This window comes from Cucurbita moschata, unplaced genomic scaffold (genome assembly GCF_002738365.1).
Source record: "Cucurbita moschata cultivar Rifu unplaced genomic scaffold, Cmos_1.0 Cmo_Scf00013, whole genome shotgun sequence".
Taxonomy (NCBI): Eukaryota; Viridiplantae; Streptophyta; class Magnoliopsida; order Cucurbitales; family Cucurbitaceae; genus Cucurbita; species Cucurbita moschata.
Genome location: NW_019268529.1, coordinates 2,347,666 through 2,369,892, shown reverse-complemented (window position 1 = coordinate 2,369,892; position 22,227 = coordinate 2,347,666). Strand labels below are relative to the sequence as shown.

The 22,227-nt window shown below is 36.6% G+C and overlaps 3 protein-coding genes across 8 annotated transcripts; 1 reads left to right on the top strand and 2 right to left on the bottom strand.

Moving 5' to 3' along the window:
- The first annotated feature begins 1,814 nt into the window (after positions 1 to 1,814).
- Positions 1,815 to 6,391, top strand: LOC111451004. Of its 4 annotated transcripts, none has more exons than XM_023091222.1 (11): positions 1,815 to 2,021; positions 2,110 to 2,193; positions 2,853 to 2,927; positions 3,011 to 3,053; positions 3,126 to 3,183; positions 3,284 to 3,451; positions 4,015 to 4,077; positions 4,170 to 4,430; positions 4,575 to 4,685; positions 5,292 to 5,444; positions 6,071 to 6,391. In XM_023091222.1, the coding sequence occupies exons 1-10, from the start codon at positions 1,907 to 1,909 to the stop codon at positions 5,430 to 5,432; spliced, it is 1,119 nt and encodes a 372-aa protein (XP_022946990.1). In that variant the 5' UTR covers positions 1,815 to 1,906; the 3' UTR covers positions 5,433 to 5,444; positions 6,071 to 6,391. The 4 variants fall into 4 exon arrangements, with proteins under 4 accessions (XP_022946990.1, XP_022946991.1, XP_022946992.1 ...); XM_023091223.1 differs by lacking the exon at positions 6,071 to 6,391 and adding an exon at positions 5,986 to 6,045; XM_023091224.1 differs by lacking the exon at positions 6,071 to 6,391 and having other exon boundaries at positions 4,170 to 4,264; positions 4,349 to 4,430; positions 5,292 to 5,692.
- A 1,494-nt stretch (positions 6,392 to 7,885) lies between these two features.
- LOC111451257 (filament-like plant protein 7) lies at positions 7,886 to 13,444 on the bottom strand. Of its 3 annotated transcripts, XM_023091605.1 has the most exons (7): positions 12,973 to 13,443; positions 12,533 to 12,672; positions 12,189 to 12,327; positions 10,117 to 12,113; positions 9,659 to 10,059; positions 9,477 to 9,534; positions 7,886 to 8,708 (listed from the first exon to the last, which is right to left on the bottom strand). In XM_023091605.1, the coding sequence occupies exons 2-7, from the start codon at positions 12,629 to 12,631 to the stop codon at positions 8,160 to 8,162; spliced, it is 3,243 nt and encodes a 1,080-aa protein (XP_022947373.1). In that variant the 5' UTR covers positions 12,632 to 12,672; positions 12,973 to 13,443; the 3' UTR covers positions 7,886 to 8,159. The 3 variants fall into 3 exon arrangements, with proteins under 3 accessions (XP_022947373.1, XP_022947372.1, XP_022947371.1); XM_023091604.1 differs by having other exon boundaries at positions 9,659 to 12,113; positions 13,114 to 13,444; XM_023091603.1 differs by having other exon boundaries at positions 9,659 to 12,113.
- Positions 13,445 to 19,146: 5,702 nt separating this feature from the next.
- On the bottom strand, positions 19,147 to 22,029 carry LOC111451258 (floral homeotic protein APETALA 2-like). The gene is made up of 9 exons (XM_023091607.1): positions 20,700 to 22,029; positions 20,590 to 20,615; positions 20,467 to 20,497; positions 20,294 to 20,381; positions 20,064 to 20,209; positions 19,937 to 19,981; positions 19,681 to 19,861; positions 19,482 to 19,598; positions 19,147 to 19,391 (listed from the first exon to the last, which is right to left on the bottom strand). Exons 1-9 carry the CDS (start codon positions 21,182 to 21,184, stop codon positions 19,245 to 19,247), a joined length of 1,266 nt encoding a protein of 421 aa, XP_022947375.1. The 5' UTR covers positions 21,185 to 22,029; the 3' UTR covers positions 19,147 to 19,244.
- Between the last annotated feature and the right edge of the window lie 198 nt (positions 22,030 to 22,227).

Sequence of the window (22,227 nt, the reverse complement as noted above, 5' to 3'; positions counted from 1 at the left end):
TTTTTGTTTTTTTTGTTTTTATTAATCCGGTGGCTGCCGGAAAAGGAGAGAGAAAAGGAGGAAGGGGGAAATGGGAAGAGGAGAGAGAAAGTGTGTGATTTGGGTTGGTTTTTGGTTAGTGGTGAGATGATGTGGCGTATTCAGGAGCGTGAAGACCGAGTCAGAGAAAGACGGAAGGCTTAGAGGTCTGTTCATTGCCTGAAAATAGCTGCAAGTATTACACACTAAAAATTTCAAAACTTGAGGTTGTTTTGGGCTTCTATTGGCTTTTTTTTTTTTTTTTTTTAAATTACTAACGTTATCCTCAATTTTTATAATAATTTTAAAAATTTTATAGTGTTGGTTGTAACTCTATTTTCGAGTTTGTTTGATTAAAAATGGATTAAAGGGATTTTTTTTAGTTTAAGGTCTAAAAATGAAAATGATGGACGATACTGTGATGCCCCACGCGTTGGTTGGGGGAGGAGAACAAAACACCCTTTCTAAGGGTGTGGAAACCTTCTAGCATATGGGTTTTAAAGCCTTGAGGGGAAGCCGGAAAAAGATAGCTCAAAGAGGACAATATCTGCTAGCGGTGGATCTGGTATCAGAGCCAGACATTAGACGATGTGTTAGCCTTCTTGTTGTTCCTTGAAGGGGGTAGACATGAAGCAGTGTGCCAATAAGTACGCTGGCCCCAAAGGGGGGTGGATTTGGTGGGGGTTCCACATCGATTAGAGAAAAAAACGAGTGAGTGTGTGGACGCTAGACCCCGAAAGGGGTGGATTGCGATGTCTCACATTGATGGGGAAGAAAACAAAACACCCTTTATAAGGGTGTGGAAACCTTCATACGGTTTTAAAACTTTGAGGGGCAGCCCGAAAGGGAAAGCTCAAAGAGGATAACAATATAAGAGGACAATATATGGCATAGTACTCGGTTTTATAATTGCATTATTATGGCAACGGGATAACGATTGTGCGACATTTGTTCTAACCCGACAAACAAGTCAATCGTGAAAAATTTAGGCTAAGCGAACAAATAGCCATATATGCTCGAACCTCAAGTCATGTTTGAGAGAAATGATTTAGAAAACATGGGTGATAAAATATGTTAAAAACAATTTTAAAGAAAGTAATGTTACAGGCTAAAAACAAATAAGCAATAACAACAGTTTTGATAGTATATAACCCGAGTAGGAAGAAGTAACAACTAGTCAATCTCCCTATAGTATATACTTTGGGACATTTTAACCTTGGTAGGTGTAGACATGATTTTGGTTACTAGTCATAGACCACCTATTAACACAACAATAATACTAAAGACTTATCTAACATGAAAGCAAGTAGAAGGGGTTTGGGACGGGCATGCGGTCATGGACAACACGTGCTAGATAAGTATGACCAAAATATCCAAACGCGCGACTACAAGCAACACATCTTAGATAAGCATGACCATGACACTTGACCACATACATTCTGATACCCAAGTCAACTACGGTTTTCAAGAAGTCTAATAGAAATTAGGTTTTACGAGTACATTACAGGTGCAATCTCCTTTTGTAATTACAGAAACGAGCTAACATTTTACGGGAGTATGCTTAGGGTTACACCAGGCATAGGTCAATCTTGTTTATTTAACAAAAGAAAAAAAAAATGGGACTTTTACATTTAACTGCCCTTTTTAAACTTAATTAATTAATTTTTTTTTTGTTCAATTTATTTATTTCATTTGTAAGTTATATCGGTTAGAAAAAGAAAAAAAGAAAAAAAGAAATTAGGAAAATAAAAAACAGGAACTTTATCGGAGCGCCTCAATTTTCATTTCATATTTTGTTCACAGAAAAGATGAGATAAAAGCCGTTATCAATGAGGCCCATGTATTGCTGCGTTAAGCGATTGTAAATCGAAAAGTTCGAAAAAGCAAGATGAAAATTGGTGGTGGAGTGGTCTGTGGAAGTCCACGCGCCGCCGTTCTACCCTCACTGCTCCTCGGCCGCCGTGGAGTCACTATACGCTGCTCTTCATCTTCTTCGACTCCCGGTAAGTTCACCACGAGCTCATTTTTCGCACATTTCCCTAATAGATTTTCAGTATCTTAATGCCTTTTTGAACCATCGCCGTATTGCAGACCATGTATCATTCATCAAGGATGTTGCGGCAACTGAGCCTCCTCAGCATTTGTCTAATTTGTTGAAAATGCTGAAGACTAGAGGTATGTCGTTGGTCAAGCGCTTCAAATCATTCCTATCATGAATCTTATACCAATTAATCGCTAATACTTTAGAGCTTGCCCGATTGAATCCATCAATTTTGACCAGGCACTGAATTCTTCGTCCTTTAGAGTTGTTTACAAATTTTATTAGGAGTGTGAAGCTTGACACTCTAATTAGAATTGAAACAATAATGTCCTCGTGAATAGATTTCGATTCTATTGGCAATCCGGAGACCTAATTGCTTCTATCTCAACATTTTTATAAAACGATTAATAACCTGAGTTCTTGCTTCAATTTTCCTCTGTGGCATAAGTTTTTATTATTGTACGCTTAATCTATCGTTATGTATGCGTTTCTGCAATATATTGGGCTTGTTTGTTCCTTTATTTTTCCTCCTTGAACTTCATTCCATGTTCTATTTTCTGAAAATTATATGCTGTCATGTCATGCCTATCTGCATCCCCAATGGTTCTATCAGCTTCTTTGCATTTTCCTCTGCTCTATAAAATGTTGCATTGGCTTTTCTTATACTAGTAAATACTAAAAATAACTATAGAATTATTCAACCAATTATAGGCCTGAATTGCCACATTTTTTGAACCTGCAGACATATTCTTATCTACACGGGAATCTCCTGTAAATTGTTGGTTTTAAGCAGGTGAATCCATAATTTCTCCTGGAGCCAAGCAAGGAATTATTCCTCTTGCCATTCCACTGGCAAAAAACAGCTCAGGTATTATGTTAGAATTTTTCATTCAAATTGGTTTGCTTTATAGGTGTATGATATCTCAATCTATTCTTTGTTCTTGCTCCAAGGTACTATAACTGCATTGCTGCGCTGGCCAACAGCACCCGCTGGGTAATAAGAATAAACTTTTTACATTTTCTTATGGGTGCTTCATCCTCCATCTTAATAAACTTCTATCCTCAGGATGGAAATGCCAGTAGTAGACGTCAATAGGAATGGAGTGTGGCTACTTGCCAAGAACGTAAGTGAAGCATCTATTTTGCAGTTGTTTCCGATTTTTTAATGTTCTAAAACTATTTCCTTAGACACTCTGATACAGAATTCAGTTCTTTGTTGTGCAGGTGGATCAATTTATTCACAGACTTCTAGTGGAAGAAGATGCCAAAGGAAGTGGAGAGCAAAATGATGAGCTATTTCTTGCAGCAGCTGATGCTGGGCAGAAACTTTATGAAAGGGGCGATTTAGCTGAATCTCAGATCAAAAACATTGATGGGTATTTGCTGAAAAAGGTATTCTACAATTTCTCATGGTGCTTCTCTTGATTGTCCCCATCAACGTAAAATTTTGTATACAAGTGTTTTCTTAAATGTGGCGAGGTGTTTCCTTGTTGTGACAGGCAAGTTGGTTGTGCTCCTTGACAAAGCCGCTTGCCTTGATCATCACCTTTTTGGGGTCTCTCTAAAGAAACAGAATTTTCAGTTTTCTGATGTCTTTAGACTTCAGAATCTTCTTCTCCATGCGTCTTGAAAATAAAAGAGAATTTTTTATGTAAAAAATATTTTTATGCATAAACAGGTATCTTTAAAGTGTATTTAAGTAATATATTTTATCTTCTGTACTGCTATCTTGTTGCTGAAGAAGTAACATTTTTGCATAATGCATTTTGTGCTGGCATTATAGCCTTCAATTAGAAATTTTCCTCTTTTCTTTTCTTTTTCCTGTTTCTAAGTCTCACATCACACACGTTATACTTCTTAAGCACATTTTGGGTGAACACAATAAAAAAAAAAGGTTTAAATCATCTGCAATGATGTATCTTGCAGTGCCAGGTCTGACAATCTTTCAATCTCAGGTTGGGATATTTCCAGATATCATAGAACGTAAAATATTGCGCCATTTTGAAGAAGGCGACCTTGTAAGGCTGTCCTTTATGAAATACTGAAAGCAGTGAGTGAAAGAAGCTTTGACTCCATTTACGCACTTGAATATCTTTACCTGCTTGTGTAGGTTTCAGCTTTGGTGACGGGAGAATTCTATACTAAAAAGGAGCACTTCCCGGGATTTGCACGGCCATATGTATTTAATGCAGAGGTTTTGCTGAAGTATGTGGGGAATTTTTTTCATCACTCCAAAAATGCTTTGGCTGAGAATGTACCTAAAGAATCTGTGCTTTCTTCATGCTTCAGGGTGGGGCGTAAAACAGAAGCAAAGGATGCTGCGAGGGGAGCGTTAAAATCACCATGGTGGACCCTAGGCTGTAAGTATGAGGTATTGACTTTCTGGTTGATCTCTTTTGCCTTTTTCTTAATAGCTCTCTGTTTTAAGCCGCTTGCCTTGGGAGAGGTGGGGAAAGATAAAGCAAAGAATACTTTTAAAAAGTTGATCCTTGAGTTGGTTTTGGCTCATATTCAGGAAGTTGCTAATATCGCTCAATGGGAAGATGAACAAATTGAGTATTTGAAAGAGAAAGTCACAGAAGAAGGAAAGCTAGAAGACCTCAAAAAGGGAAAGGCTCCTGCCCAGGTTTTTCACTGTTCTTTATGGATTACTTTAAAATTATCAAGCAGACAAACATGAATTAGAACAGGTTATTTTGTCAAAACTACCCTTTGCATATGAACATTTTCATGTGTGTTGAGTGTCCATTTGATAACCATTTGATTTTTTGTTTTTGCTAATTAAGCTATAAATATTACATCCACCTGTGGATTTCTTTGTTTTGTTATCTACTTCTCACCTGTGTTTTAAAAAACTAACCCAAGTTTTGAAAACTAAAAATAGTAATGTTCAAATAATAGTTTTTGTTTTTGAAATTTGGTTAAGAATTCAAAAGTTTTCTTAGGAAAGATGAAACCTATCATAGAAAAATGATGAGAAAACAAGTACAATTTTCAGAAATTGACCGGGTCTAAACTAAACAAGTGGGTAATCTGTGTCTATGTCTTTCATATTAATAATCTATTATCATTTTTAAGTTTAAACTCCTTCCAATATGTTGACAATACTACTGTTGAAACATTAAAACTAAACGAAAAATCTAGACTGAAGATCAATTTTAAACCAAGAAATATCATTTAGTAGCCTAAAAAATTACTTCTACAAATTTTGTTACTGGCTTGTGCACTGCAGGTTGCCTTGGATCAAGCTGCCTTTTTGTTGGATTTAGCTTCGGTTGATGGGACTTGGGACATGTCTGTGGAGCGTATTGCTCAATGTTATGAAGAGGCTGGCCTTCAGGAGGTTGCGAGATTCGTACTTTTCAGAGACTGAATATAAACAGAGGCATTTTTCTTCTCTACACTCTTCATTTTCATTGTCCTCTTCCTTCTGGCTATATAATTATATCTGTATTTCTTCATTGTGTAAACATCATTCTTTTTCTCTCCCCTATGGATGAGACAATCCTTTCCCTACAAGAATCGGTAGACTGAGGGACAAGGAATACTCAAAGTTTCTCTTGATAAATTATAATGGTTTTTTCTAAAGCATATAAGAAATGTCAGAGAAATGTGTTTGAACATTTTTGTTTCCAATGTGATTAGTTTTGTTTTTCCTTTTCCTTTACCTGATTCATTTTATCAATAAGGTAAACAAGTGGGTAGTTGTTTGTATGTATAGCAAAATGATGCCTAGTATTGTGTATATGACAACCGAATAGAGCGTTTACTAGCATAGCTACCAATCATTTCGATATAAACACCCTTTAATTAAGGATAGTCTCTGATAGTTGATTTACATGCTCATAGTCGATCATCCATTGCTTGAAGATATTATTTTACAGCTGTTGCATGGCTCTTATCGAATGGTTGATTGGACTATGTAGACTCAGAGTGCTTACCAGTGTTCTAAGTTACTCATGTAAGATACTTGTGATGCCTTAAAGCTAACGAAATATGATGGATGGGTAGGTGCGAAGCGGTGATTCGCTTCTGGTTAGTCTGGAGCTAATGGTATAAGCCTGTGCCGTATAGAGCCTCTTAGACATATTTTGGGTGCTTGAGAGATTAGCCTGGGTTGGATTAACAAGTACTCAAGACTTAAATTGGGTTGCTAGCTACAGTTCACTCACATGGTTTGGCTTGGTTGGGCTATGTGGCTTCTACTCTCTTCTAATTGTGGCATACAAATTACAAACCACTTGGGCTAACTGGTTTCCTCCTCACTACTTTACTTCAGTTATTTATAAAATCTCACTTATAAAATAGTCATTTAGTAGGGACATCAAAATTTGAACCCTATTGACTTTAAAGTAGTCATTAACTGGTATACTTGTTAATGGTTAATACCTAATTAATGGTTTAATAACTATAAAATTAATTAGTAGTCATTTAAGTGTTATACTTGTTAATGATTAATGCCTAATTAATGGTTTAATAACTCTAAAATTAATTAATGCCTAATTAATGTACGTATTTCATGTTAATTTCTTTAATTAAATTTGAAAATGCAAATATAATTCAAAAAACTATTTGAGGTTTGTCATTTCTAAATTATAAGTTATTTAGGTGTTGATAACCAATTTAGACTATTTAATCCAAACTATAAAAGTTGGGTTGGATTTTTTTTTTTTTTCTCTCCACATTGAGTTGGGTTGAATTTTTAGAAAATAGAAAATCTGGTTTGGTTTGCGAGATGACATTTGTTATTTATTGTGTTATTTATTAGGATAGGGTTATAGTCTCACTCAACCAAAATATAAAAAATACATCATGTTTGTAACTTGTAAATATTTGATATTTGAACTTCATGAGATTCGAAGTGATATGTATCCAGGATAAATAGAATTTGTGAAGTCTATTTGGGTTGCTCGGGTCACCAATCCAACCGACCCAAAATTTTAAAACATGACCCATATACAACTCTAGTTCAACTTATTAATAATAATAATAAGTTAAGAAACTATTTTATTGGGTCACTTTTTTAATCAATTTTACTCCACATTACATTTTAATTTTAGTCACTCATTTACACTATTTAAATTCAATTAAAAAAAATATATTCATTCAACTTCGAAATTTCACTGTTAAAAACTATATGCAACACATTTCATATTATTCAAATTTAAAGTAAAACAATATCATAAAGTGCATTGCATTCCTCTATTTCCTAGTTCTCACAACATTGAACACATTAACCTCAACTTGTTCATCAACTTGTTCATCATTCACATGCATTGTCAACTTCCCACTTATCGGTTTGTCCCATTGCTAACAATCTTCCAAGTATAATAGGCACATCGATAAAGTTTAGCTTTGATTTAATGCATCGTTCTTTGTCATATACTCATTTGTTAATGTCTCCGGTGATATTGATAATGAAAGGTAAACATTTTGTTGATTATAATGATAGTTATGTTGGTTCTACAGGCCAACAATCAAATATGTCTGTCATCTTCACACCCTATACATTCTATTGATTCACACCCTATATATTCTATTGATTAAGTTCACTACAACACTAACTTACTAGCACCATCGTTGAATGTCATATTCTTCAACACATTCGACATCAATGCTACTTGAGTTATCAATGCCGTGATGAGATCGATTACAATCACTCTAGCTTACTTCACGGAAAGTTTTAACAAGTTTCTTGTTTTATTCCCATTCGATATTAGAGAATGCTACAACTTACAATATCTATCCTCTCACAATATCTAATATCGTCGAAGTTTAAACTTCACTAGATCATAAATAGACATGAAAACGTAGACGTATACGATAAAACAACACAAAGATATGAGGTCGGGCAATGTATAGTATAGTACACCATCCATGTCACATGACAGCAACTCAGCACAACAACATTCATTGGTAAGGTTATATGTTCATGTTTAGGCATGGATTTACAAAACCTGCAAAATTAGGAAGCATCCAATCCCTTATTATCTATATTTCCTATTTGTGCAGCAACAAACCAAACCAAACAAAACAAAAACCAGAAGTCAAAGAAGAGTAAACTTTAGCTGCCAATCTTGTCGTTAACTTGTTATGCACTTCATCCGCCGAATAGAAAGGCCTTTTTATGGCTCCTGCCTTTCTTCTTTCTCCATAAGAGTTTTCTCCACAGCCCCCCATCCCCATCTCCCTGCTTTCGACTCGGCACGATAGCCAAATTCCCAACTGTATCTTTGTCGACTCCATTTTTGTGTCCATTCCATATGAGGACTGCTTTCTGTGGATCGATTGCCTTATCAGGGTCTGACGTTGAAGTGTGATTGGCATCGACTTCCACAGGCTTCGGCATTTCATGATCTTTAGGGAAGGCATCATCCTCGGCTAGCATTTGATCTAGCAGAGAAAATCGGTTATTTGTCGTCTTGATATTAGAGACAGTTGGGGTCGAGGCTGTGTCTGTTGTAGGGGTGGGGGTGGTTATGGTGGTGGAGACGCTCAACGTTTGCGTTTCGTCGTTTGGATTAAGAATGACCTTGTCTAAAAGTGCAGCTTCCTTGGGAGTAGCCAGAGCCTTCAACTGCTTTCCGAGGTTTAGAATCGTCTCTTGGCACTCGGCTAATCTTTCAGAAGCAGTTGTTATCTCCCATTCCTGCAAGTTTGTGGAATACATTACAAATGAAAACAATATAACCCATCAAACCATTGGAACATGAGACTGTAGTAGAATATACTTTTATGGTTGCTTTGTAACAGCTCAAGTCCACCGCTAGCATATATTATTCTATTTGTGTTTTTTCCTTCGGGTTTCCCCTCAAAGTTTTTAAAACGCGTCTGCTAGGGAGAGGTTTCCACACCCTTATAAAAAATGTTTTGTTCTCCTCCCCAACCGACGTGGGATCTCACAATTCACCCCCAATGTCCTCACTGATACTCGTTCCCTTCTCCTATCGATGTCGGACTCCCCAATCCACCCCCTTCGGGACCAGCATCCTTGCTGGCACACCGCCTCATGTCCACCCTTCTTCGGGGCTCAACCTCTTCGATGGCAGATCGCTCGGTGTTTGGCTCTATACCATTTGTAACAGTCCAAGCCTACTGCAATATATATTGTCCTTTTTGGGCTTTCCTTTTCGGGCTTTCCCTTAAGGTTTTTAAAACGCGTTTGCTAGGGAGAGATTTCCACACCCTTATAAAGAATGCTTCGTTCTCCTCCACAACTAACGTGGGATCTCACAAAACTTAAAAGTTTCGTAAGTTCATAAGTCTCTTCAACTAATCAGAATTTCTACATCTTTGAACTAGGAGAGATAAAACAACTAAGGAACAGCCAGATATCTAATCTTCATCCAAACTATACATCTCAAGAGCATAATCAGTGTCCAGTAATGAAGACGCTTATAAATTGAAATGAACTTACCGTGCGTAGTTGCTTATCTTCCTGAACGAGATCCATGCTCGGGTTTTGTTTCCTTGTGCTGAAGAAAAAACATACCATATTTGAATAAAGAAATTTTATGATCACTAATGAAGTTCGGTAATAGAATCAAATAATCTTAAAACTAATGTATTTAGTTAAGTAAATCATAGAGAATTCAGAACCTTTCCAGCTGAAGTTGCAGTTCAAGGCATGTGGCTTCTAATTCTTCAAAGCAATTGTTTTTATTGTCCAATTCAACTTCAAGAGCTGTAAACTTTCTGCGAGTCTCATTTAGTTCGTTTTTCGCTGCCGTTAGCTGTGCATCGAGATCATGATTCACCACTTGCTGATTGACAATTTGACCTTCAATTGTTCCCTTTAATTCTCTAAGAGTTTCTAATTCCTTCTCCAAGTTGACAATCTTCTTTTCTGATTCTTGAAGTTGATTTGTTCGTGTTTCTCTTGCACCGTTCGTAGACTGAAACTTTGCTTCGAGATCGTTCTTCGCAGATTCTACGCTTGTAACCTCTTCTTTCAATTTTCTAGGTTCTTCTGTTAAGGTAGATTGCAGCTCTCCTGTTGGCACATCGTGGTTCTTTGAAATGCTATCCTTTTCCAAGCATGGAAACTGTTCTCTTAGAACACGTGATTTATCAACTTCTGAAACGTGCACCATCGTCCCTGTTTCCAGATCACAGTCGCTACGTGATTCATCCCAATCGAAATGCTTCTTTATGGATTCTCTCATGCTCGAAACGTCTTGAAGTGAAAAACAGTGGTTCATGATCCAATCCAAGGTAGAATTTAGGTCTTGTAGAAAGTTTTCAATGCTTGCCTTTCCATTCAACAGGTCATAACAATTATGCATAAACTGCTTCAAAATAGTGTTAAGTTCAGACATCTTCCATTGGAAAACTCGTACCATATAGCCTGTAGGTGTTTCTTCTGAATAGAAACTACCATCCTTTTTGTAGGAAGATTTATCATCATCCAAAGATGACACGCTAATCCCTTCAACGAGCTCAATCAGTCTTGACACTGAACCACGTATATCGACCTGATGAGTGATGTCAACCTCATTCGCATCAATCACTGAATCTATCCCCGAAGGCTTCGGAAACATGCTGCCATTATTACAAGGGACATTAGGTTCATCACAACGATTTGCAAACAGTTCTGTACCAATAAGTTTTTCAGGACTCCGGTGTATCATCGCTGCTCGAATATCCTCCAGTATTTGTTCGGGGTCTCTTTTCGAGAAGCTACTTTGGTCAAGGACCATTTTCGATATATTTTGAAGCCAATCAGGAACTTTACCCATTGATATATCTCCAGATATAACATCTGGGTATGGTAAACAGGAGCCTGGATTACTACTATTAGGCCGTAGGACTGTCTCCTTCGACATCGCTTCAGGGTGACATCTATTTAGCTCGGTTTCCACGGACTTCAGTTTTCCATTAACTTCATTTGAAAGAATATTTGAATTTGCAGCAGATTTTTCAACAGAGACAATAGCCAATTTCTCCATTTCAACAAAGTCATCCATCAGTTCCAAATCAGAAGATCCAACTATTTTGCACGTTGTTGGCGATCCTTTTAGCTTTCCATTTTTGAAGTGCTCGAATTCCGAAATCAATGGAGAAGCCCACGATTCAGCAGAGCTACCCCTATCCTCGCTCCCCGCATCAGACATCGAGGCAACTGGAAGCTCAGACAATGTTAGACCGCTTTTTCCTGATTCCATAACTTTTTGACCATTCGATAATTCATGGGGTGATGCAACTTGTAACGAAGATGTGCGAGCTTGCATGATTTTTATAACTTGAAGTTCGTTATTCTTTTTGTTGAGAGTTTCCTTGAGGGCACAGTTCTCTTCTTCCAAAGCTGACACTCTACAAGTTGCAACATTAAGACGTTCGTTACGAGTCTCTGGAGAGCTCTCTAGTGAAGAGTCCAAAGAACTTGTTGGATTCGATTGCCGTCTTCTGATCTCAAACGAATCCCTTCCTAGCATTTCAACTTCATTTTTCATCTTTACCAAGGCCGCAGGACCTGGCAACCTCTTCCGAACGAGAAGACGCAGCCTTTGACACTCAGATTCTAGCTTTGCAATCTTTTTCACACCCTCCAAATGTTGCTTATGCGATGCATCAGCAGTTCGTCTATGAAACTCTCGCTCCTCATTCCGAATCTCGACCTCCTTTTCAAGAACTCTAACTTCATACTTTAGAGAACCTTTTTCTTTCTCCGTGGATTCTAATCTCGATACTAAAGCATTAAGATCCGTTTCCACACCGATCAACTCTCTATTTAGATCTTCAATCATCTTGTCCTTCACCAACAAAGCCTTGCTAAGGTGAGCATTCTCCCCACCCAATTTCGAAAGCCTTTTACAAGTATCAGCTAACTTCTCCTCCAAAATCTTTCGGGTTTTTTCAAACTCATTCGACGTCTTTGAGACAGCATCATGAATCCTCTGTTCCTGCTCCTCTCGAACAAACCGGAGCTGCTGCATACATTCCTTTAAAGCTGCATCTAAATGAATCAATCTCTCTTCACCAGCAAGCCTCTTCTGTACAGCATCATTGAGATCTTGCTTTAAGATTGCTACTTCAGATTTTGCCTTTTCCCATCCTATGTTGAAGCATTCAAGAAAGTTATACTTATACACCATGCAAATAAAAGCTTAAAGAAAGAACAGAGAATTACTGGCAATGGCTTCTTGTTCCATGTTTGTAAGTTTCTTCACAAGTTCATCTTTTGTCTTACAATCAGAGAGAGCTACAGAAAGCTTATCATTTGCAATCTCAAGATCTTTCTCTAACCGTGCTTTGTCTATAAGAAGTGTCTGCAAAAGGATATTAAACAAATAAGACAATATTACTTCCATTGATGAAAGCATATCATAAAAGAAGCAACATATCAATATCAGAAGCTGTGGTTGAGCAGAGCAAATCATATAATAGGATTCTTCAGAGATCTGATATTATTAAGAGAATTTGCAGAGAATTGATGAAATCCCAGTAAGAAACTAAGCAAGAAGATTACATTACCTCTTCTTCATTCTTATTCACAGAGAGGTTTACTTTATCACTTGAAACGATGATCTTCTCTGATGATTTCTTCCTCCAAAGCCAGCTCTTCTGGTCCATCACTTTATCCACTACGTTTCTTCAACCCCCAAAAGAGAAATCTGCAGCCACCAATGAAACAATGATCATTAAATACCATGAAGTTCATAACAAAACCTTCAGCTGTATCCATCAGCAAGTGATAATGTACAAAAACAGACAAAACCCACATGACCCTTTTCCACAAGAAACAAGAGAAACCACCCCCCATCCCATAAAAAGTTTCAAAGCTGAAGAACACCTCAATGGGTATTCAAACAAGTCAAACAAATTTCACATTCCAGCAGAAACAAAAGGATGGAGAACCTGCAAGAGTTGAGTCTATTCAAACTCGAAAAGGAAGAGAAAAGGAGGAAATATACCTCAAAACAGAAACCCAGGTGAAAAATCCAGCAGAATCACGAAACCCATTACAAGAAAAGGAAAAAAAAAACACAGAATCACCACAAAACCCAGATTCAGAAAACAAAACTGCATGTGAAGAAGAAGCAATTTCAGGTTTGTTCACCACATTCCAATGTGGGCAAGTCCCAAAACCGGAAGAATGGCTCTGCTAGACCGACACACGCACAAAAAGCCTTCAAATGGACACGGAGCAGAGAAGAATAGATAGTGAAAGTAGAGAGAAGGGTGATGAGCGAAGGGGAAAGTGAAAATAAAAAGGAGAGTGAGAAAGAGAGAGATGGGGGGGTGGGGGTTGGCAAAATGTCGGCTGTGATCGAGGTGAAGAGTCGTTGGAAGGAAGATTGGTGGCCATTGATGCGATTCGTTGGAGGGATTTTGGCGGGGCGCTTTACTTTCATCCAACGGACCGCAAGAGCGAAGGTCGCACTCTTCGCCGTGTATGATATGATCCTTGATTGCTATCCCAATGCTCAAACTCAACTATCAATGTCAATTCAATTATTACATTTTCATCCCTTTTTATTTCAGATTTAAATATTTTTGGTTTCGTATCAACCGTATAGATCTTTCTTGTTAAATGAACGAAGACTCTCTTATTTGCTCACAGGAGGTTTCTAAATCAAAATGAGAGAAAATCTACGGAAAGTCAAGGTAGAGATTGTGGGAACTGATTGTGAAACGTTAAAATACCGTTTCCTATAACTTTATGGTAAAAATGAAGTGAAGAAAAATAGGATCGAGATCTATATGAGATTTAATACTCATTATTTGTACTTTATAAGGCCTATAAAAGACGGAACAATCATTTATTGTGCTAATTTAATAATAAATTTATATCTTTTTAAATCATATGTTAATTTATGGTTGTTTAGCTTAAAGTGTCATTTCTCTCTCCACAGCAGTACGATATTGTTCATAAGCTCTTGTGGCTTTGGTTTGAACTTCCACAAAAGGCGTCATACCAATGGAGAGAGTCTTCATTGATTATAAACTCATGATCATTCTCTAAATTAGCTGGTGTGGGACTTTCATCCAACAAATCGATCACATGACTCAACTTTTTGTCCGATCATCCGATTGTTTGATATGTTTATTTGATGCCAACATTTTTATATTCTAATTTATGTTAATTTCTATAAGACTGTAAACTACACGTTAATGATTTTAAAACACAATTCTAATTAATAGTCTAAATTGATTCTCAAATATGAAAATTCAAAGTTTTAATTCTTAAAATTTAAGGATCTCTAAAATGAAACCTGACCCATTGATGCGAAGGTTCTTGGTCGGCTATCGAAAGCAAAGCACAATGGGGTGGCATTTATAGCACTGGTCATGATTCCATGTCAATTGATTCATAATATCAACTTCAATGTGCCCACCAACACTTCTACGACCAATCTTGCATAGTGGTTACCAAACAAGTTTCTTCATTATTTATCCATCATTTTCATCACAAATTATTATTATTATTATTATGAATAAATGGGGTTCGTTTCATTAATGTTTATTTGATGATAATTGATATAAAGAGAACGAAAAGTTGTGTCAATAGATCTAGCGTGATGTTTGTTGAAGTCGTGAAGCTGTACGTACATTTTTAATTGATGGAACTTCATGTCTATGTATGTTCACGAGAAAAGAAATATAGAAAATTTGGCGATATGGTCATGAGGGAGAGTGATGGTATATTTCTTTCGGTCCCCCCTTTCCAATGTTTTGTACCTGTATGATCTATGATCTGCAAATTTTGCAATATAGCTATGAGGAAGAGAGGCGATACAATACATGTGAATAAAGACAGAATATGCTGAGGTTTCCACACACCTTTATAAAGGGTGTTTTATTCTCCTCCGCAACCAATGTGAGACATCACAATCCACCCCCTTCGGGTCCCAGCGTCCTCACTGCTACTGACACTCGTTTCTTTCTCCAATCGATGTGAAACCGTCACCAAATCCACCTCCCTTTAGAGCCCAGCATCCTTACTGGCACACAACCTCGTGTCTACCCTTTTCGAGGAACTGCGAGAAGGTTGACACATCGTTTAGTATCTGGCTCTGATATCATTTGTAACGACCCAGATGCACTACTAGCAAATATTGTCCTCTTTGGGCTTTCCCTTTCGAGCTTCCCCTCGAGACTTTAAAACGCATATGCTAGGGAAAGTTTCCACACTTTTATAAAGAGTATTTTGTTCTCCTCAACCAATATGGGACATTACAAAAATAGTGTTCACTCTTAAAAATTAAAAAGAAAGAAGTGGACCGTATCCTAGACCAACTTGAAATGCAAGTTTGGCAATGCAATGAATATAGGAAAAATGATATACATGTGAAACTTACCATCTCTCTCTTTCTCTCTCTCCTCCCTTAAAGGGCCAATATTTATGGAAGCTACATAAAGATGGCAGTCATCATTAATGATATCATCTTTATCTCAACACACTTTTTTGTTCGAAGTCAAACCATACTCTTAAACTCCGTTTATAATTATTACTTTGTTTACTTATGCTATCATTTTCCATAACTATTAATGCAATTTTTTTTTTTTACGAGTTTAGACTAAATTCAATCTGATCTATGTTTATTCCTAAATTCATGAGATTCATATGTTTTTACGAGTGACTATAGTAGGATAAATCTAGTTCTATCGGAGGATGGCCAACTAAAATCTAGTAGTAGTTTTCTTTATAGGATTGATCTACATTGATACCATAGTTAGTTTAACTTTGGAATTGTTTCTCTGTACGAATTGTATGGGAGTTCATATGATTCGTTACTCTGACCAACTTTGATTATCCAATTCAAACTATGAAAGTTAGATTTTTTTTTTTTTGATTTGGGTTGGGTTGAATTTTAAAAAAATTGAGAACTTAATTCGGTTCCGTGTGATCACAAAAATAGAGTTACAATCTAACCCAAAAATAATGAATTGGATTGAACCGCGACCTCTATTCGGATTATTCAAGTTACTAACTTAACCCACCTAAAATCTTGGTTCGATCTAAATTTTTTTTTTTAATCCAATCCAATTCTATATATCATTAAGTAAAATTTGACCTGATACATACATATATATACATATATACAACATACATATATACATACATATATACACATATATATATACATATATACATATGTAGATACATACATATATACATATACACATACATATAAACATTTATACATATATATACACATATATACATATATATATATATATATCAACTTTAAGAACTCAAATAATTGGATCCTCTAGATCAGTGGTCCTTTCCTTGGTTATACAGTGTCGTACTCTTTTACCCTTTTTCTTTTATCTCTATCCTTTTTTTTTTTTTTTTTTCTTTTTACTTTTACCAACTTGTGTTTTTACTGGTCCTCTTCTCTCACTTTTTTTTCTTTAAAGAAAGTAAAACTTTTATTTTGGTAACTCTCTCTGATATGGATTTTGACAGTTATGCTGTAGTAGGTGATTGTCCCCTTCATACTTTATTTTCTTTATTTTATAATTTTCCTCTCATATAGCTTCATAAACACATGTATGATTTTAAGAGTGTTTAAATAAATTCAAAATCAATTTGATTCCAAACCTTTTTAGTATCGAAGTATCAAATTGAATTGAGTCAGTCACACATTCTTTTTAAATTAGATTAATTTGTATTCAACTTTTTACAACAGAAAGTTAGAGGGATACTATCTAGAGAAATCTAAAATATTGAGAGCATATTATTAATTACCTCCGTTGAGTGGGAGACAATTAATGCATAAATGAAAATTAACATTTAATATGGTGTAATGACTCGAAATTTTCTACTTGATTTAAGGTTGCCACTACATACTTATCATGAACATTAAATGCGGAAATACTTCATTTAAACTTTGATAAGAGGCCATTTTCATCTTAAAATATAGTATTGGAATTACGTGTTTTGAAAATACCTTAAAAAAACGACACAACAAAAGACTAAATAAAAATGCTATTTTCATCGGCTCTTTTTTCGTAAAAATGCTATTGATTTGACGTACTTTTTAATGCTACTCACAGATATTTTTGTTTTTTTCAGGAACTACAGGTCTGGTTTGAGAAGATTGGTTGAGATATCACAAGCAGATGGAGACGGATTTTTTTTTCCTTCTTTTTTTTAATTAATTAATTAACTAATTTTGCTTTATGTATCATTTTAGTAATATATTTTTTTTTAACATTATTAGTAGGTAAACATTAAAATTAAAAATATCTTATCTTAACCTAAATCTAAGAAAATAAATGCAACTATCCTATGTATGTGCTGTCATTTCGAATTGCGATGTCGTTGTCAGCCGTCCTCACCTTTACCTAAAATAGAAATAACACGTGACAGTATTTTAAGAAATAATAAGTGACCCCACTATTGGGGTTAAATGCAAACACATACAATCATAAGTGAGACCTATCATATTTGTCTATCTTAAACAGGTTAACTCGATGTATATTTAGTATTCTACACATGATCCACACATGTGAATATGGACCCACCAATCAGTTTGCACACCTCCTGGGCCGCTTCTTGTCGGGTTAGCATTTTTTGGTAGCAATCAGATACCTGTTTAGAAATAGCGACCGTCGCAACATTATCATTTCTTTGCCTTGTAGTGTACACGTCTATACAATAGTAAAAGACAAAAAAAGTATCCCCCAATGCATGAACATAAAATGATGCATGAGGTCCCAACATTTTTCTTTCATTATCATGTATAACTAACTACCCCTCTAACATTTTCCTTCATATCGTATCATTTTATAACATTCCAGTCTGGATACTATTGAATGTGTAGTTTTTCTTTGCACACGGCCCACGTGTGTGCACGTGGACCCCCAAACGAGCTTGTATACGTACCCCTGGACTTGACCTTCGACTAGTGTACACCCATGCTTCTTATATACTATGGAGGGAAGGGAGCGCACATAGTATCATGGTGTACATAATATTGTATCGTATCGTCGTAATGTACGCATCCATACTAATCATAACAGGGAAGTATCCCGATGCAAATGAACATACAATATGCATGAGGTCTCAATCGTTTAAAATCATGGCATGAGTCTATAATGCAATATGTATCTTCGTTCATTTCATACATAACATAATCCATTTATATCATTACATAAGGTAGTATACGATATTGTACTATACTTTCATAACATATCACATTCATTAATGACAAAATGTGTCAACATGATATATATGACACATCTAATAGTAACAATGCATCATAACATGATAAGCAAGCATATCAATCACAACATAGGAAACATACAAGGGCCAAAGAGCACGTGCCATTCATACTTCAAACAATTCATCTAACCAAACCAGTAGAGAAACCACTTACATGGCTAGTTTAAGCTGAAATCACTATTTAATTCTTGAAACTAATCCAAACTCGACGCTTGAAATTCAAGTTAACCTATATGAGTTCATGACATTAAATTAGAACTCATTAACGGATCCTATCCACCTAAAACATATTTGGTTATTTTTCTTATTTTTGAATAAATCGTACAAATTGTTCATAAGCTATGGAGTTTTTTTAGTTGTAAATAAATTATATATTTCTATACAAACCCTCAAACATCAAAATTCAAATAACGTCGATGGGTTGAGTTCGGTTGGATTGAAACATTTTTTTAAGACTTTACCTAATGTTCAACCAATTATGTATCTAGCTCAACCCAATTACTGATTTTTGGATGAGACTGATTTAGATTATTTCGGTCATTTATTCAAATTTTTATTTTTAATAAAAATAAAATGTTAATTAATAAAACATCTAATTTTTTGTTTTTAAATATTTAATTAGGATTTGTCATTCCACTTTAATATATATTTCAAAAAAATCAATTTTTTATATAATTAAAAATTATTTTAAAGAGGGTCGAGAATAATTATTAAAAAATTATTATAAAACTGAATAAAAAATAAAATAAATATAGTTTCGTAAATTTAAGTTGGTTCCGTTCAATCCATAGAGTTTTCATTTATTTGAACCTATTCATTACTCAACATAAAAATTGGGTTGATCGAATTTATCGGGTCATCCATTTTTTTTAATATTCATAATAATATTCAATTTTTTTTATAAAGAAAATTATTTAAAATATTTTATAAAATGCCCTTTTATTCCTTCTTAAACAACAATTTGTTCATGGAAGAATGATTCAAAAGGGTCTCTCCAAGAAGCATCCATTATTTTTTCTTCACCCAATTTGGTGAACTTGAAACCTGAATTTGTGGGAATCCTGATGATGCTGCTGCCGCTGTTCCAATTTGTTCATAGCCACCACAACCTTGCTGCCATTGCTGCCTTTCACTCAAACTCAGCGACACATCGATCTACAACGAACACGATATAAACTTGATACCGCGCAGATACGCTACACGTCCCACTTTATTTTCATAACTTGCCTAATACCAAAATCTTACCTCCGAGTTTGATTCATTGATATATGGAGACTGCTCATGTATCGTTGTGTCGATGGAGCGTGGACATCGAACAATCGTTTCGCTACCAAACTGCATCTTCTCAATTACATTTGATTCCTGAATCGTCATCGTCATCGTCATCATCATCGAATAGCCACAATCTTAACTCAAATACACAGAATATAGCTGAAATTCTCACCTTATTTTGCATATCATTTGTGTGTTGTTTTGAGCTTGAATTTCCTAACCTCAAATCAAGATTTTGTTCCAACGCATAGCCTGATGATGCATCTGTCCTAAGCTCATTCTCATATATGGTGGGATCAAAGTTTGTGACAGCTTCCTTGCCATTACATTTGATAGCAGCTTTGTCATAAGCTCTAAAACAAAGTATATGTTCTTAATCATGTAATCTATACAGATCAACCAACACAATAAATCACTCATAAACATACCTTGCAGCTTCGATTTCGGAATCGAACAACCCCAGATAAACGTACCTGTTGAATCGATATCAGACGCAATCGTAAACACGAAACCAATGTAGCAAACAAACATTGGGAATTGAAGAAATATGGTTACTTTTTGCCTAAGAATTGGCCCATACGAGCCTCCCATCTTCCACATTTGTGCAATGTTACGCCTCTAAATTTTGAGCTTCCCCTTGGATAACCTGTACTTTGTCTACGAAGAACATGAACAAATTCTTCCTTTGTTAACTTCCCCATCTGTTTAAGAGAAAACCAAAGTGAAAAACTATAAGAAAAATTGAACAGGAGTTGAGTTAAGAACATGTTATGAACATGGAAGACCTGCTTCAAATCCTCCTCGTAGTCTTCAATACTGAAGTTTATGTCTGCATCTGTTCCTCGAAACTTTATAGCTGCCCTGTCATAGGCTCTGCAGAAGAACTTGCTCATATTGATATGCAGTTTGAGTTCGAGATGGAAGACAAAGCAAGAACATGTTAAAATCAGAGGCTAACCGAGCAGCTGAATGAGCTGTGTCAAATCCGCCTGTTAGGGTGTTTGATCGAGTTAATCAACATAGAATTTTGTCATAAGGTAATGAAAAGAAGTAAATAGAATTCAATGATTTTGATTCGTACCCAGATAAACTTGTTTGCCACAGTCCCTATTTCAGTGAAAAGAAAGCAGAGGATGTGCGTTAATGGCGAAATATAGAAACTGATTTGTTTGTGTTCATGAGGAAACTAACCATATATGAGATTCCCACCGGCCGGTTCGCCGGTAAAACGTGACGCCGCGATATTGAGAGCTTCGAGACCTTGGCCCTCGTCGGCTTTTCTTTATTGGTTGCAGAACCGCCATTGGTCTCACGGCGGAGACAGGCTCTGTCTGGCAGAACTTCACGCCGAACCACCGAGCTCGTGGAAACGCAGTCGAACCACCGCCACCGCCACTGGCGGATGAAGCATCCACGTTGGAATTCTCCAGGGGGAAGAACTGACGAGTTGCCGGCGGGTGGGTTGCCGAGAAGCTTTCCCGGGAGACTGGGTGTTCGCGCTCGTCGACGCCGGCTTCATCGGCGTCGGATCCATCCTCCAAAACCACTGCTGAAGAGCTCGAGTTGGAATTAATTGATCCAACCCATTTCGCTCTGTCATCATCGCCGTCAATCGACGAAAGGCCCTCAAATTCATCAGTTCCGCCATGATCGGGCGAATCATTGAGATCCCACATTTTCCTCCCCTGTTCTTCTCAACGCCGTACCGCTAAAACACACAGAAATCAAACAAAAACCAAGAAATTCACTTGGAATCAAAGGCCAACAGACAAAACCCATTTCCAACCAGATCAAACCCCATAAGAATTCCGACCCCTCGCATGATATCCGGGTCTGTAAATTCAAGCCCCCATAGAAAGAATCAATAACAAAAACGAAAACAGAGACCCCAAGAACAGAACAGAGCAAAGATCTTTGTGGGTGTTGATGAATATTGAAGAAAAGGCAAAGACAGGAAGAAGAGAGAAGAGAGAAGAGAGAGGACCCCCCTCCCTCTCGCTAACCACTCGCCAGTTGTCAGTCAATTCACTGCTTTGCCTTTGCTTTCCTCTCTCCATTTGCTTTACGTTGGATTTGGCCTTTCCCGTTTTCTTCTCGTTGATTTCTTGTACCAAATCCGTCAAGAATATTAGGCGAACCCATTTAGGTTCAGATTGAATTGGCCCTTTCACTCACCTCTCCGCCTGCGGCCATCCCATATCCATCAAATCCCAACACGCCCATTTGGTCTGGTTTTTCCCCCCACAGTACCGTATAAATTCGTGTCTTGTGTTATTGGAGCCAACCACTCCAATTGGAAAGGAACTGTGCAATGACTTGACACTTTAAGCTTTTGCCATAATTCAAACTCCTTTCTTTTCGTTTGGGATACTTTTCTTTTCCTCTAGGGAATTCATTAGTGCACAAACCAATGCTTAAAGTCAATTTGGAGGAGGATTAAACCAATGCCCAAAGTACCATAGCATCTTGGACAATTGAGCCCACATCCCACATATTTGGGGAATCAAATTTAGACACACCTATGTATAACAGTTCAAATACACCTCTAGTAGATATGGATCTTTAGTTTCGAGCTTTCCCTCAAGATTTTGAAACACCTCTGCCACGGAGAGGTTTCCACACCATTATAAAAAATGTTTCATTCCCCTCTCCAATCAATGTGTAATCTCACAATCTACCTCATTCAGAGCCGAGCGTCTTGGTTGGTATTTGTTCCTTT

What these genes read in the sequence shown, in the direction of transcription:
- LOC111451257 (XM_023091604.1), bottom strand. Translation starts at nt 12,631, where the DNA reads ATGGACCAGAAGAGCTGGCTTTGGAGGAAGAAATCATCAGAGAAGATC. An exon ending in TGAATAAGAATGAAGAAGAG is followed by an intron (nt 12,328 to 12,532) that starts GTAATGTAATCT and finishes ATCCTTTTGCAG; the next exon opens with ACACTTCTTATAGACAAAGC. An exon ending in AAGATAAGCAACTACGCACG is followed by an intron (nt 8,709 to 9,476) that starts GTAAGTTCATTT and finishes ACAAACTTGCAG; the next exon opens with GAATGGGAGATAACAACTGC.
- LOC111451004 (XM_023091222.1), top strand. Translation starts at nt 1,907, where the DNA reads ATGAAAATTGGTGGTGGAGTGGTCTGTGGAAGTCCACGCGCCGCCGTT. An exon ending in TGGCCAACAGCACCCGCTGG is followed by an intron (nt 3,054 to 3,125) that starts GTAATAAGAATA and finishes TTCTATCCTCAG; the next exon opens with GATGGAAATGCCAGTAGTAG. An exon ending in ATGGGTATTTGCTGAAAAAG is followed by an intron (nt 3,452 to 4,014) that starts GTATTCTACAAT and finishes TTTCAATCTCAG; the next exon opens with GTTGGGATATTTCCAGATAT.
- LOC111451258 (XM_023091607.1), bottom strand. Translation starts at nt 21,184, where the DNA reads ATGTGGGATCTCAATGATTCGCCCGATCATGGCGGAACTGATGAATTT. An exon ending in GGCCAATTCTTAGGCAAAAA is followed by an intron (nt 19,982 to 20,063) that starts GTAACCATATTT and finishes TCGATTCAACAG; the next exon opens with GTACGTTTATCTGGGGTTGT. An exon ending in CAAATGATATGCAAAATAAG is followed by an intron (nt 19,599 to 19,680) that starts GTGAGAATTTCA and finishes ATGACGATTCAG; the next exon opens with GAATCAAATGTAATTGAGAA.